This window comes from Archocentrus centrarchus, chromosome 5 (assembly GCF_007364275.1).
Source record: "Archocentrus centrarchus isolate MPI-CPG fArcCen1 chromosome 5, fArcCen1, whole genome shotgun sequence".
In the NCBI taxonomy this organism is placed as follows: domain Eukaryota; kingdom Metazoa; phylum Chordata; class Actinopteri; order Cichliformes; family Cichlidae; genus Archocentrus; species Archocentrus centrarchus.
Genome location: NC_044350.1, coordinates 4,413,750 through 4,429,651, shown reverse-complemented (window position 1 = coordinate 4,429,651; position 15,902 = coordinate 4,413,750). Strand labels below are relative to the sequence as shown.

Below are 15,902 nucleotides of genomic sequence, written 5' to 3'. Positions count from 1 at the left end.
TGCAGCTCCACAACAAGGCATTTCTATGGGGTTTATGGGTATCTACACTGTGGCTAACTTATCACTTCATTTTTGGCATGTCTCAATCACACACACATGCTTACTTTAACAAGAGTTTCTGATCATTTTAAATGAACAAGGGTGAAACAGATGCTCTGATATAACTGCTAATAAACATTTTTTTGAATGTCAAGTGTGCCTGTAAAAAATGGACCTCTTTACAGCTGTAATGTGTGCTGCGGACAGAGTTAAATAGTGTAACAAGAACGATGTGTCATCACTGCCATCTTCTGGGGAAAAAGTGTAATACAAACTGGAGGTTCCTTTTATTTCACTGAATATAACAATATGACATATTGTCAGTATGAGGTGACATGATTGGGTGTTGGAACAAGAACTGATCATGATCATGTTGGAGACTGAAAAAACATTTTACAAAGGTTGAACTGTCATCACAATGAATAAAAAGTCCACAGATTATTCATCCGTCACATAAGCCAAGCAAAAGAGGTGAGAGTTTGTCGTTAGCTACAAGAACAGGCAAACAAATGTCATCACAAAAAAATCAGTCTATAACATCACAACCTGAGTGAAATGACTACAATATTACTGCACAGCACATGTTACATGAAATAAAACGCAGAGAAACAGAAACTGTATTGCTGCAGGAATAGAACGTCTACAATCAACCTGGAAGTCCAACAGGATTCCTCCCTTTGCTTATAACAGCAATTCAATAATTAGTTAAACCACAAAGATACAGTCATTTAATACAAGTCGTGGATGCAGTGAATTACAGCATGTCACAAATGTGCACTATTACAGCATAGAGGAGTTTCATTACAGCATTCTAAGTGTAATTACTACAACACATTACACTAGAAATAATTGAAGGCAAAGCTCCCACTCAGTGTTGATTGATTCAGTGCAAATGTTGTTACAGTATACTTTATTAACCCAACATTGAACTGTTTCTAGATCAGATTAAATCAGAGACAAAGATTGCAGTCATGTCATTTACCTAAATTAAAATCTGCCGTTGCTCAATTGTTGGTAAGCTGCACACAAACGAAACAAACGCAGATATGAAATCACTATATATGCAATATAAATAAGTCTCCCACATTTCTCCTGTCCACAGTAATCAACATGATGGCTACAAAATAGTTCCTTCCTCAAGTATGCACTACAACGTACAATGCAGAAGTGTTGCATACATAAAAGTGTCAAGAATCAACTCGGTATAAAGAAAGAGCCAGCTCCTCCATTGTGCATACAGTATGTGTGCTAACATGTGGGGCTCAGTGCCAGTTAAGTCCAGCAGGGGGCAGTGTTATCTGATACATTACAGGAGGCAGCCGGACTTTCACTCATTTCTCAGTGTTTGTGATGCTTCCTAAATACTGCACTACAGTCTGGTTCAGAAAGGAGGAAGTGGAATCACTGATCAGCTGCATTCATCTGGGTGTCAGTCACTACCGGCTACAGATACTCTTCTTCTTTAATGTAGAGGATCTCGTGTGCCGAGCTGGGAACCTGAAAGAAAAGACTGGCAGTCAAAGACTGAAGACATTTCTCTACACATACAGGTATATGAAATAAATGAAAGTACATGTACCCGATAACCATACAATCCATTTAAATCTCCATGTATGTGTTTTACATGCACATAACTCACTGAGCCCAGCCATCAACTGAGAGCAAAATAAGTCACTCTGCTTTTTCTTCCATTCTCAGTATATGTCATTTAAATGAAACATAATGTAACTGGAGGTGTCACAATTTCTAAAATGTCCATTGCATATGGACTGAGCCTTACAATAAATAACTGACTGCTAAGGCTCTGTTAGCAGTTGGGAAACTGGGTTCAGAGAAATTGTATATTTTATACACAGAAACATTACAGTCTCCTGCAGTCTTACACAGCACTGCCTCTTTCTCATATGCACAGGCTGACTTTCTCATATCATACTTCAAATATCTGAAATAAGTAAACAAAACACAATGCAGCTCGAACCTGTGAATCAATGTGTGAATAAATTCATCTTTAAGATGTACTTTTAAAAAGGTCCAAAATGTCACCACAATACTACAAAACAGACAGTTTTTAGTCCTGTCAGCTAAAACGAAACACTAAAAATGAAAACAAAACAAAACAAAAAACTAGCTAAGATGATATTATATGCTGACAAAACTGAGACAGACAGACAACTATATGCACCCACATTCACACCCAGAATCATCATTTAACCTAACCCCACTAATTGCATGTCTTTAGACTGTGGGATGAAGCCAGAGTGCCCGGAGAGAACACCCCACACATGCAAACTCCACACAGAAAGGCCAGATGGTCAATTCAAACCCAGGACCTTCTTGCTGTGAGGCACCATGCTCCTTGTGTTTGAAAACTAAGCCTTTCCCTTGCTGATTATATTGTTATTGATTACTGCCTGAAGGCCTAGAGATCAGTCGCTTTTTTTGCTACCAAGGGTCCCAACCCAAATGTGGATGAATAATGGATCAATAATGAAGCAACATTCTAGGCCAGAGGTTAAAATCCTCACTGAGCATTGGTGACGGCTCCTGGCAGATCCCCTGATGCCTTTGAGAGAGGTTGACAACCAGAGAAAAAGGGGTGGGTCATGGAAATGGGAATAAATGGGTATTGTGGTACAAGTAGACATTCATAGATGTACGACTGGAAGGGGAGTGTTTGGGGTGTGGGGCAGCTCCTGAAATTCAGACAAATTATCTTCAGTGAAGCATGTTGGTTTCGGTGCTAAAGCAGAACTTTTACTATGAAGTTGAACGTTTTCCATTTCTGGTTTGCGTTGCACATTTTCAACTTCCACTACAGCTTGGAGAGCAAAAGGTGAGTGTTTGCAGAAAGTCGGCATCTTTCATCCAAACTGCGAGTGGCTGCGGCAGTCTACTAACGACCAAAGTAACCACAAGGAGGTTTTCGGTGCAGCACCATTTTTGAGACTGATTTCACATTGCAACAGCAACCACTTGCCAGCAGATCGGGGAATGTACATTTTTGCCCGGCAACTGCAGGTTGCCAGGGACTTGTCAACCAGTCTCTGGGCCTGAGGGCTTAAATATAAAAACAGTGTGGATGGGTCAAAGCACTCAGATAATTCAGCATGAACTCGATATTAAATTGTGAAATTCTGTTTTCTCAGTTTGGGCAGAATTTAATAGCGGAGTTTTTGCCAAAGGAGCTGTTGCTGCTGTTTGTGGATTTGAGTGCAGAACCTACACACAACAGAAAGCTTCTTGTTTTTCTTTTTCATATTACTTCAAAAGAGGCTTTTTATAAAGTGCACTCGAAGGGAAACTCTGGAGCCTTTATACATCAAAGTCTGTTCACAGGTATCAAGGAGTACTACTGCATGTGTGAAAAACTTTGGATAGTCATTTGTGGCCCCAGAGGGAGCTGCGTGAAGTCTGGCAAATGTCCTTGGGTGATGTCACCTGAGTCATTCGTTGCTCAAGACTACAAGAGGGAAAACTAAAAACAATCGGCTGCTGTGTAGCAGTATAGCACACCTGAATTTGATGGCTGTCATGCTGCATAGTGGGTAATGTAGTCACCAAGTCAAGAAGAAAAAAAATGCCTAGAATGCAAACAAAGATTTCCCTCTTCCTCTTTTAACTATGATGATAATGCCAATATGAGTAGGGATATTTATTGAAAAGCCCATCCTATCAGCCCATGCATTACCTGCACAGGCTGATCATGAGTCACGCAGTGACCAATGGGAGTGCATCCAGCAGCCAATCAGCGTGCTTAGTCGTCACCCCCTGCCTTGGCTATTGAGAGCTCAGTCTGACAGTAATGTGGCTGCATGTAAGTTTATCAGGCTTTCAGACAGTCGGACTCCTGCTGGTCTGTATGCATTCATAGCACCAGTAGGTTTACTTTGTGAGCATTGTGTTCCATTGTTTCTGTTCTGGGTTAAATTGGCCAGTTAATGGTTAATAGGTTGTTATTGTATCAGTTATTGTTGTGCTTAGGAGGAGGACAGCATCGCTTTATCGGCCATATTTCAGTTAAAAATTGATTGATGTTGTTTAGAGGTAATATTTATTGGAAAGTGTTAAATGTTGTCACTACTGTTTTAATGTATATACCTGTTGTTGCTGACGACACCTGTATGTTGGACCAGGAGTGAGAGCAGCACTTGGGTGAATTCTTGGGTCCAGTAGAGGGCAGTATTGACCATCAAATGAGAGATTTTTTCACATTTCACATCTGTTCATATCTGCTTCTATCCACAGGGTTAAGATTATAGTTTGTTGTATTATTTACTGTAATACCTTGATGTATAAGATGCTGAACAGTTGAAAGAGATGTTTAAATATACCTTATACCGATTTCAGAACTACACTTCGACTGGCCAGCCAGAGTTTGTGCCTGATGTGCGGCAGCGATTAAGTTCTCGTATATTGTGACATCGTCTCCGGTCTCTGACCATTTCAGAGATAGTGGGTTATAGTGTCCAGTGTAAAAACTGCTATTTTCAGCCCGCTTACAGTTGTTGTGTGTAAAGCAGGCTCAGATCAGCAGAGGCTTGATCTCGATGGGGCAGATGTGCAGTGAGCAGATAGTTGGGCTGTTAAGGTCCTTTTCAGAACACATCACTCTTCACTGGCCCTTCACCACGGAGTACCACTCAGCATGAAATCACAACTTCACTGCTGAGGTTGAGTACAAATAAACAGGTGAATTGTGGGTCGGCATCTGTCACCATGGATACCAACAGCTGCCTTGATTGCTCAATAGTGAGGTTACTGTAAGTATTCTCTGTTTTACTGCAAAGGCTGTACATAATGCTTCCACTTATACTAAGTCCTTGTGTACCTGGTTGACTCCTCCTACCACCAGGAGGCGATCTCTGATGACAATAGAGGAAGAAGAACATCTGGGAAAGGTCATTGGAGCCAATCTTTCCCACTTTTTCTTCTGAGGATGAAAGGCCTCCACAGTGTCCAGAGCTGAAGGCTCATGACCTAAAGAAGGGAGGAAGAGTGGAGGAAAATAACTTAGCAAATCAGCAAATCTTTATGCTAGCCCATATCACCTGATAGCTCTATTCAGCCTATTGGCAAACTTCATGTAGGGCGCACTATTTAGTCTGCAAGACACTGCAAACCCACCTCCATCCCAGCATCTCCTTTCATTTGATTTCTGACTTCATGTCATGTATGTTTTCACTGATGCCTGCTCTGTTCTGTGTTGGGGTCTTCTTACTGCTGTGCTGGCAAATGGCTTTCCATGTATGCAAGTGGAAGAGCACGGAGATCCCAGAAGAGGGCCATGCCAGTATAAATTGCAGTATAAATCACTGCAAATGGAGATAATCTCCTTCCAGGGGGAAGCTTGTGTTTACAGGAAATCTAACAGAAAAGTTTCAGTTTTGCTTAGTTTACAAAACTGCCACTGATAATTTATTCAGACCATCTAAAAGCCCAGGAATACACTGTATGCAGGCAATAAAAAGTGACTAAGAACCATCAAATCCTTGTGTGTAGCTTTATTTCATCAAGCTGATAAGCAGAAATTAGTTCACAGTTCATCTCTCTTACCGAGTCCTCCTGCGACCACCATCCGTCCACGCAGGAAGGCAGCAGCAAAGTCAGCTCTCTTTGTTTTCATTGCCACCGTCTCCTCTGACTTCAGCCAGGCACCTGAAAAAAAAGGAAGGATAACAAGCGACAGCTGCGGTGAGCATGTTTGTGTGCACAAGCTTACAAAGTAGTTGAGATAAAGTCTGGTGGTACTGTAGTCCACCTTCAGCCAGACAGGATGCTGCTGAGTTTTCAGAAGATGACCTGCCCAAACAGGTCACCCACAAGGCAGCTGCAGCCAGGACGTGCACCGTACACACATACGTAACAAGGACAGGAAAAGGTTATAACAAATGCAGACTACAGACAGGGAGAAAAGGAGGGAAGAGGAGGGTCAAGCTAAGATCGAGAGGGAGAGAGTGAGGAGGATTCTGTCTTTCTGTTAGTACATTAAGACTAAACTTAACTGATAAATTTGAATGAGTTAAGATCAGCAGAGCAACACAGACAGCGATCAACAGCTTTAAAAGCAAAATGTTGCTCAATCTATTTTTTTTTTTTTGCATTTTTGGCCACAGCAGCTTTTATGGGCAGTGGAGAGAGACAGGAAATGGGGGAAAGATACAGGGGAAGACACGCGGGAAAATTGGCGACGGGCTGGGACTCAAACCCGCGCCGCCCGCACCGCAACGTGGCATATGTATGTGGTCGCCGGCTTCACCACTAAGCCACCCAGGTGCCCCTCAATCTATTTTAAACTACAGATTTTTGTTTATGTACAAACATAAACCAAAATGCACACTGACATCATATAATTGTTTTTCACAGTGCTGTGAAAACTATTTGCCCCTTCCTGACTTCTTCATTTTTTGCATATTTGTCAGACTCGCATGCTTCAGATCAGCAAATACATTTTAATATTAGACACAGATAATCTGAGTAAACACAAAATGCAGCTTTTAAATGATGATTTCATTTATTAAAGGAAAAAAAAAAATCCAAACCTACCTGACCCTGTGTGAACAAGTAATTTCCCCCTAAACCTCATAACTGCTTGTGCCACCCTTGGCAGCAACTGCAATCAAACATTAGTTTTAACTGGCAACGAGTCGTTCACATCGCCGTGGAGGAATTTGGGCCCCCTCTTCTTTGCAGAATTACTTAAATTCAGCCACATTGGAGGGTTTTCGAGTATGTTTTAAGGTCATACCAAAACATCTCAATTGGATTTTTGTCTGGACTTTGACGAGGCCGCTCCAAAATCTTCATTTTATTTAATTTTTTTTCCCCAGTTATTTAGAGGTTGACTTGCTGACGTGTTTCAGATCATTGTCCTGCTCTTGAGCTTCAGGGCAAAAACTGATGGCCGGATGTTCTCCTTCAGGATTTTCTGGTAGAGAGCAGAATTCCTGGTTATGGAAGTTCTTCCATGTCCTGAAGCAGCAACCAGACCATCACACTACCACCACCATGTTTGACTGTTGGTATGAAGCTGTTTTTTATGAAATTCTGTGTTAGATTTATGCCAGATGTAACGAGACTCAAACCTCTGAAAGAGTCCAGCTTTTGTCTTGTCAGTCCACAGAATATTTTCCCAAAAGTCTGGGGGATCATAAGGTTTTTTTTTTTGATAAATGTGAAACAAGCATTTGTGTTCTTTTTGGTCAGCACTGGTTTTTGTCCGTGGATGCCATTTTTTCCCAGTCTCTTTCTTATTCCCGAATCATGAACTCTGACCTTAATTGAGGCAAGTGAGGCCTGCAGTTCTTTAGATGTTGTTCTAGGTTCTCTTGTGACCTCCAGGAAGGTTCACCACTGTTTCAAGTTTCTCAAAGCCATAGAAATGGTTTTGTAACCCTTTCCAGACTGATTGATGGCACTGACTTTACTTCTCGGCCGTTTCTTCAGATTGTGGCACGATGTGTTTCTTTTTGAGATCTTTCAGCAGACTTTACTTCAGACAGGTTCTATTTAAGAGATTTTTTGATTCAGCAGGTCTGGCAATAATCGGGCCTGGGTGTGGCTAGTAAAATCGAACTCACCTTTCCAAAAGAAATGCGGTTATTCACAGTTAATTCATGACTTAACAAGGGGACAATTACTTGTCACATAGGGTCAGGGAGGTTTGATAACTTTTTTCCTATAATAAATTAAATCATCATTTTGTATTGTATTTTTGTACATTTTGCATTTATTCGGGTTATCTTTGCCTAATAAAATTTGTTTGATGGTCTGAAACTTGTGATAAATATGGAAAAACAGAAGAAGAAGAAAGAAAGAAAGAAATCAGGAAGGGGGCAAATACTTTTTCACAGCCATGTAGCTGGTTTGGTTTCAGGCTATAAACTGTGTGCTTTATTTTGGGTGACCTGAGCCTGCCTGGAGCACATGTGGTTTGCCTTAGATCTGTTCTGGTTGTCTGCTGTGTGAAACATGCTCCATGAAGTTAAGACTAAGTTTAAGATTGTGATATACATATTAGTAAATCAATAATTATGACCAGCACAAACATCACATATATGATTCTGCATAATGAGTACGTTTACTATAGGTAATATAAAGACGATAAAACCTTTGTACGATTAGGCTTCTTAAACTGGATTATGATGTTCTCTGCAGTAAAGAGTCAGCGGCTCAGGTGAAGTGAAAGAAACATTTTACATGAGTTACTAAATAAAATATGCTTATAAGTGCAACTAGAGCAACCATGAGTAAAAACCATAGAACAGTTTTTTAAAAAAAAAATCTGTAACGCAATACTTTCATCCACTGTTGGGTGCTATGCTTCCGCAGCCACCGTGCAACTCGTGTCTTAACCAGCAGAGGAAGAAGGAAGATGTGCGTTCTTCCTCTGAAACACACGAATGGAAAAGTTATTAACAGAAAAACTCAAATGCCAAAATGTATGTGGCTTCATTTGAAATGTTTCATCCTGTATGTAGTTCCTGATAACTTGCCGATCTAGCATGGGGCTAAACCCAGCTGTAAACTCTAACCCTAAGTTGTGGATCTGAAGTCAAAACAGTCGGCTTTCTTGTGCTTTTGTAGGTCTTTGTAGGCATGTTTTAGCTTTTTAACAGTTTTCAGCAACCACCAAGAAGACATCCTTTGTTTTTTGTGTTTTGTAGGACGAGGTGAAAAAGTCAAAAAGGAAAAAAGGTCATTAAGTTGCAGGGCTGAAGATGTCAGATACACTGTCTCAAATTTTGCAAAGAGTCCTTTACGAAACCACATGCAGTAATTCACAGGTCCAATCCCCTCTGCGCAGCTACCTGACAAACCAGCAGATAGAGTGGGGTATAACATGATCCCCCAGCTGCTTCCTGCCCATAACACTGCTGCATCCAATCCTGAAGCCACACTGCTGGGAATTGAACGCAGGTGCAGGGTTAGTTCTTATCCATCATCAACACAACTATTGGCAGCTTTAATCCTAAAATATTGGTAACAGGATTTAAAAAAAAAAAAAAAAAATCAGACAAGTCACAGGTGGGAAAGACTTTACACTTTAATCTCCTTAATTACTGAAAACTTAAGACTGACAGTGTTTTTTTCAATTCTGTCTGATGTGGTTGCAGTATGGAAGTGACAGCTGAGGCACTCAAAATGATAAAAAGTGTACTTGATAGTTGCAGGAAATGGAAACACAGCCATGAAAATGATGTTTCTCTTTCCCCAGCAGATTCTGCGAGAAGTTCTCGTTTTGTTGCTGCCAAGCTTTGTTTATCTGAAGAAAACCCAGACAGGAGAAAACCGTGACAGAGGAAGACAGATAACTTCATTAGGGAGTGAAGGAAAGCGAGGGAGAATGTAAAAGATAGAGACAGAACAGGAGAGAAAACGAATGTCTTACTCTTTATCTTTGTCTATCTCACCTTTCTTCTACCCCTCTCTCTCTCTGCTTTATCACGCTTAGTTCTCCCATTCTCCTTCTTTGCCTTCACTCCTGCATTTCTTTGTTCCTAATGTTTTTTTTCTCCTTGTTTCTCTCTGCTTTTTTCCCCCTTTCTTTCTACTCAATCTTTTTAAGAGGTAGAGACAAGGTCGAGAGCAACAAACAGACTTAGAGAATGAAAAAGAGATAAGAAGCCAGATGGTGAGTCTTCCTGTGTGTTGCGGCAGAGTGTAATGAAGAGCAGTGCTTCTCTTTCCAGCCTGGTTAAGTTAGACCAAAGAGAACAGAGCAGCGATCACAGCTGGCTGTCCACTCTGCTCTGTTTTTCTCCACAGCAGAAAATCCTGTCTCGGTGTATTCCAGTGTTGCACATCATCTGTGTGATTCCAGCAGTTATTAATAGTCAGGAATCAGGTTAGACCGCTCAAACGTGGTTGCAGTGTTGAATAATTCAGTAAGCAGGCACAGAATGTTATTTTAGCTTGTCTGCTTATTATTGAATTAAACCACACAAATTACAGCCTTTAAGCTTTCTGTGCTTAACTGACAGAGCTGCGTTTCAGAACACAAAATTGTTCAACAGACCTGGATCAGACTTTAGCTGATCTTTAATGTGCCAGCTGTCTAGTACAAAGCCAGTGTGAAGTGACAAGTGGGCACGTGTTCTGCATGTTCTACCCAGGAAACTCCTTTACTCAAAAAAGACGAAATAATTTCAGTATTATTTCAGCATAGGGCTGTCAAAAGCAAAATCAATGCTCAGGGACAAATCAATACTAACAATGACTACTGGATTAGATACTCATTGAGTTAGATATTCACTGATCAATAGTATCAATACCAACAGGGGCGTCTTCGCCTCCTCCAGCTGATACGACTTCACACAGCAGCTGAAGACAGGAAGGCACACAGCCCCTCCCCTCAGGAGCAGCTGACCGCATGAAGAGTAGCCAGCATGCACAACACTGAACAACACATTATGAGGAATTTCAAGAGGTCAGTAAAGCTCCCGCTTCAACAACACTGACGTATTAAAGAGTTATCTTGAATGTCTTGAAAAAAAAAAAAAAAAAAAGGTGACTGAACTCCTTTATTTTGTGAAGATGTTTCACCTCCTATCCAAGAGGCTTCTTCAGTTCTATAGAACTGAAACATCTTCAAAAAGATTGAACAAGTCCAGTGGCCTTTTTTTCAAGCTCTTGAGGGTACCACGACCTGGATGAGTGCTCACAGAGAATGATCAGAAATGTTAACCTGACTGGCACACATGCTGATGTTAGCTGCTTAACTGTTAGCAATTCCTGATACTCACATTAACCACTGATTATCACTAAGGTAGAGGCTAGTAGCTATGGCTAATCAATTAAAATTGATAACCAAATTAATAATGTGGGCTTGGCACCAAACATCATAGGCCTGTAATTATAATAGATATTGACCGTGTTAATTTAACATTGGACATAAATAGACACAAATAATTTAACAATTATTTGTGTCTAGAAATAATATTGTTTTTAGGTTGTTGTTTTATTGTTACTCTATTTTCTGCAATATGTCACACAAATTAAATATAGTGTTGTCACTGACATTATTACGTATATTGTTGTAATCCTTTTTTTTAAAAAAGCATCTTATTTTTTTCCCCGCTATTGAAAATGGTATCAAGCATTAAGTGTTTTCCTGGGTATCAAGCCTGGGTTTAAAATTCTACTATTGTGACAACCCTACAAGTGCAAAGCCATCTGAAGCAGACTATTTCCTGCTGTGCGGTACACGTGAGAACTGTGGAAAATACTGTGACCTGATTGACCAGACATGACCCAAAGCAGGTATATGAAAATAGCTTGATTTTTGCAGTTCTGGAGTAGGTTGGGTGGAAATTTTAGTTACACAGGATCATTTTTGAAGGGTGTATTTTGAAATATCATTAGTTTACATTGTTACTGTGCTATTTTGATAACATGTCAGGTAGTCTATTTTTGTCATTTTATGTTCATTCACTTTAAGTGAAAAAAAATGTTGAAAGAAATAAGAAAAGAAAAGCACTGTATGATAACAAAACAATTTAATGTAGTGATATGTAAACCTTCAATTACAGAATATGTGGGCACTTACATTTATGGCCAAATTAAAAGAAAATACCCCCATTACAGAGGACAGTGCATTTCCTGTGGCTGGATATATTTTGAGGCTGGATCAGAATATATTTTGCATTGGATCATCGGTTCAAGACTTCATTAGAAAATGGCACTTCTATTACATTGTCTTTGATTTTTTTCTCACATATTACTTTGTATTAACAAAAACATACATCACTCTACAAAAACAGCAATAGCTGATTTTTAAATAGTGCTTACAGTGGTACAGGCTGGATTTTTGTCTTTAAATTACAGCTGTGTCAACACATCACTCTACAGACTTGTGGTTCAATCCTTTGAGACTGTGCTGCAACTGCAGGCCTCATTCCTATTTGCTTTGGAGGGATTACACAAGTCTTCACGCCAAGATTTTCTTTGTAGGATGCAGGGAAAACACCAGCATGCATTATTCTACTCTGGTGGGAGACTGCAGAGGAGAATAAAGAGACGAGAGCGAGAGAGAAAATACAGAGCGAGGATTTCAGATAGAGAGAGGGTGAGACAATGGAATGAAGGAGATGAAGCGATTCTCTGAAGACTGGGCTTTGTAGTCTGTGTGGTGGTAATTTCGTCTGCGGCTCTCCTCTGTAATTGTCCCTCATGATTAAAACTAGAAAGGGATGGTGATTGGTTCCCGCTCTTTGATAGATTGCGTGTGTCACGTGTGAAATCTTAGACACTGCTGACCGCGGAGATGATCCTTTTGAATTGAATATGTCTCACTATGACGTTCAGCCATTTCTAATAATTACATACTGGCCTAAGAAGGCAGTCCACTTTTGCTCCATCCTCCTTTCTGCTTCATTCTATCTGCTTTGTTATGTTTTAGTCCGTTTTTTATCCCGAGCAGGACATAAATCAAATTCACAACATGGGAATTTGTTTGTTATAAGTAGGCCTCAGGGGGACTGCGTCATTTGTGGCTATTGTTCATGTTGTCTGAGCTGTATGAGCTTTAGCAGAACAAAGGAAAGTGTTGCTTTGTTAGTTGCAGTAAAGGCAGCAGAATTCATTATTCCAGCTGAAGGTTTGTTACAGAAAAGCAGCTGAATTAGAAATTTTCAATTGTACATAAACACCAGCTCAGGTCTACTGTGCCTCAAAGCTTTTATACCTACTTCACATTTGTATACTTTTATCATTTTTGAAGGCTCAAGCACAAATCATAACTTATTATTTGGTTAGTTTAGGAAGACTCTGTTGGCAGCTATGAGTATAAATGACAGCAGGAATAATAATAATTAAAAAAAAAGAAAACACAGAGAAAGCCTTCTAGGTGTAGGCCACACTCACTTTTGGTAGAAGCCTTAATGCATCTCATGTAAGTGGTCTCTTTATGCTACTTTTTATGTATTCCTCCAGCATCTTTCCTCACACTTCTAACTGGCCATGGCAGCTGGCTGCGCCTCCCTGAGCCTGGTTCTGTTGGAGGTCTCTTCCTGTTAAAGGGTGTTCTTCCTCCCCACCATCACCAAGTGCATAGGGGGTTGTCTGCCTTACAAAGTGCCTCAAGAAAACTGTAGTCAACTGGTGCTATACAAGTAAAATTGAATCTATTTTGAAACCAGTGGAAATAAATGTAGAAGCTTCCAAAATATACAAGTCCTCTTTATCAAGTGCTGTTCTTTCCCATCACAAGTGAAGAGTGTGAACACAATGCAAATTAGTTTGACCTGAGATATTACCAGTTGGAATACCACAGTAATCCCTGTAGAAACATAAGGACTGGATGCAAAGGGTATATAAGCAGCAGAAAAACACTTTTACTTTTGTACACAGGGGCTTATTTTCCACTTTTCTAAATCCTGTTTTTGTCACCCTGTGGTTGTTTTACTCTGGTCCATGCCTCTTAGGCAACATGTGCGCCTAGAGGAGATTGTAAGGGTCATATGTAGTCTGAAAAGCTCACAGATGTTGTTTGTTCCATCCAAAGTAGCGTTTTCCTTCAGGTTTTTGTATGTCTGCATTTCCACTGCAGTGGAGACCCGTGAAGATTAGGCAAATTAATCAACTGACGTAGTGACAGCTGTGTTTACTAGCAGGATTATAAAAACATAGCAACCACATTAAATCTCGGCTGTCTGCATCTCTCTTTCTGTTCTCTGATTCATCGCTTTGTTTTCGTTAACATCACTCCCTCTCTCTGCTCACCTTCTAGCTCGCTCAACCACCGCCACGCACTCTCTCGATCCATTTCTCTCAGACACTTTTTGTCTCTCTCGCACTCGTTCTCCCACGCGAAATCTCTCAGGATTTCATCAAAGTCATATTAAGCAAAAAAAAGATAAAAGACTCTTCTCTATTTGTTCTGCTGTTCATCTTGCATATTGACTTTGCGTTTTAGTTTTTGAATCACCCAGCAACAACACTATTGATGTACTACTGGTCAGTAGTTTGTTTTGAATGTTCAGTAGCTGCTAACCAGCTGGTTCCAGATTGTCCCATCTCATGTTTCCTTATGGGGATGCCGGTCAACTTGATGATGTTGCCTCAGCATCATTCACCAGTTCCTCGTATTGAACTTTAGTCCTTTTTTACCTTTGGAGATCCACTGTTAGCTGGTTGCAGACGTGGGAAGTAATGAAGTACAAATACTTCGTTACTGTACTTAAGTAGATTTTTCAGGTATCTGTATTTTACTTGAGTATTTATTTTTCTGACTACTTTTTACTTTTACTCCCTATGTTTTTACACAAATGTCTGTACTTTCTACTCCTTACATTTTCAAAAAAGACTCGTTACTTTAGGTTTAACACGTCTGAGAGAAGATTTTATTTCTAGTCAGTGCGCCGTCAAGCATCAAATGATCTGAGCCTAAACGGAGGAACAATAACACATAAGAGACAATCGTACCTCCTCCTTCACCGGGGTTTATCGCATACAAAAAGAGGCAAAATCATATAATTTATGTAACATTTATAGTGCTGTAATCCGGGGTTACAATGGGCCGGACTGAGTGACAATGTCCAGCATCTTAGCGCTAAAGAAGAGGAGTAAAAATAAAGGGAGTAACATGTTGCAGGTAATTTTAAATGCAACATTTCTAAATGCTCAACAAATATCAGCAGTTTGTCACACAGTGTGTCTGCTAAAAGAACAGCTGCTGTATTTCCAGGGAGAGAAAAGAATGAGAGAAGTTCACTCAGATGGAGAAAGATGTAAGAAAGAGGACAGGAGAGGAAGAAGAGAGGTTAGATTAAAAGGTAAGGACTGCAAAACAAACGGAGGTATGCTAATTTTGTGTAATTCAAAGATTGTATGAAAATACTGCGGTTTAGTGTGTGATAAACAGGTCAGTTTGCTGTACTGTATTTACAGTAAATCTCTGTGTTGGACTGCAGCACAGCAGCCGTGTTCATGGTCAGAGTTACAGGTTACAGGAAGCGTAGCAGAGATGAGTTGTTCTTAAATTCACTTTCACAGTTTGTGTCCTACATAACAGATTCAAGCTGAGTGCATTCATTAGGATTAAAATTTAGATTGGAATAATGTTTGTATTCTCATGTAATATTATTTCATATTATTACAATAACATATAATGAGGTTCAGTTAGCTTTACACAAAAATAGCTGGTAGAAACATCCTCCAAAGAGTTACTTTTACTTTCTTACTTTGAGTACATTTCAGAGCCTGTACTTTTTACTTTTACTTGAGTAAAGAAGTTGAACCAGTACTTCAACTTTTACCAGAGTAGTTTTTAGTACTTGCACTTCTACTCAAGTACAGAATGCCTATACTTTTGCCACCTCTGGCTGGGGGTCTACGCTGTAACTCAATGAGATTGCACAGCACATAAAGTACCTACTGTACCACCGCCAGCTGCAGCTCTAGATTGCAGCAATGGGGTCCATCCATAAGATGAAGAACTTTCCAGAGAGTAAAGTTCTTCTGTTATCACTCTGTTATATATTGTGAAAGTATATTGTTTATTAATGGATTATAAAAAGCATGGTATCCCCACTGGGTTCCACAGTGGTTAGTACTGTTGCATCAAAGCACCAGAGCCCTGGGTTCCAAACGGTCTGGTCAGTTTGCATGTTCTCCTTGTGCTCATATGAGTTCTCTGTGGGTAGACCAGTTTATTCTATGAATGTACGTGTGAATGATGTCTCTATGATGGACTTTCAACCTGTCAAGGGTGTCACTCCTGTCAGCTGAGAACAGGAAACTGAGGCTATAATTCACATAGGCTCACCAAAACTGGACAACAAGAGCCTAGAAAAACGTTGCCTGTCTGAGGAGACTTGGTTTCTGCTGCAGTATTCAGATGGTGGGGTCAGAATCTGGCATAAAGA

At 40.1% G+C, this 15,902-nt stretch overlaps 1 protein-coding gene across 1 annotated transcript in view; it reads right to left on the bottom strand.

The window, feature by feature from the left end:
* Positions 1–324: 324 nt before the first annotated feature.
* klhdc8a (kelch domain containing 8A) overlaps positions 325–15,902 on the bottom strand; it is a 66,253-nt gene continuing 50,675 nt past the window's right edge. The window contains exons 7-9 of the mRNA XM_030729676.1: positions 5,593–5,694; positions 4,868–5,016; positions 325–1,536 (exon numbers count right to left, since the gene is read on the bottom strand). Of these exons, the coding sequence (XP_030585536.1) occupies positions 1,483–1,536; positions 4,868–5,016; positions 5,593–5,694 (305 nt within the window). The 3' untranslated portion in view covers positions 325–1,482. The remainder of the gene's footprint in view (positions 1,537–4,867; positions 5,017–5,592; positions 5,695–15,902) is intronic.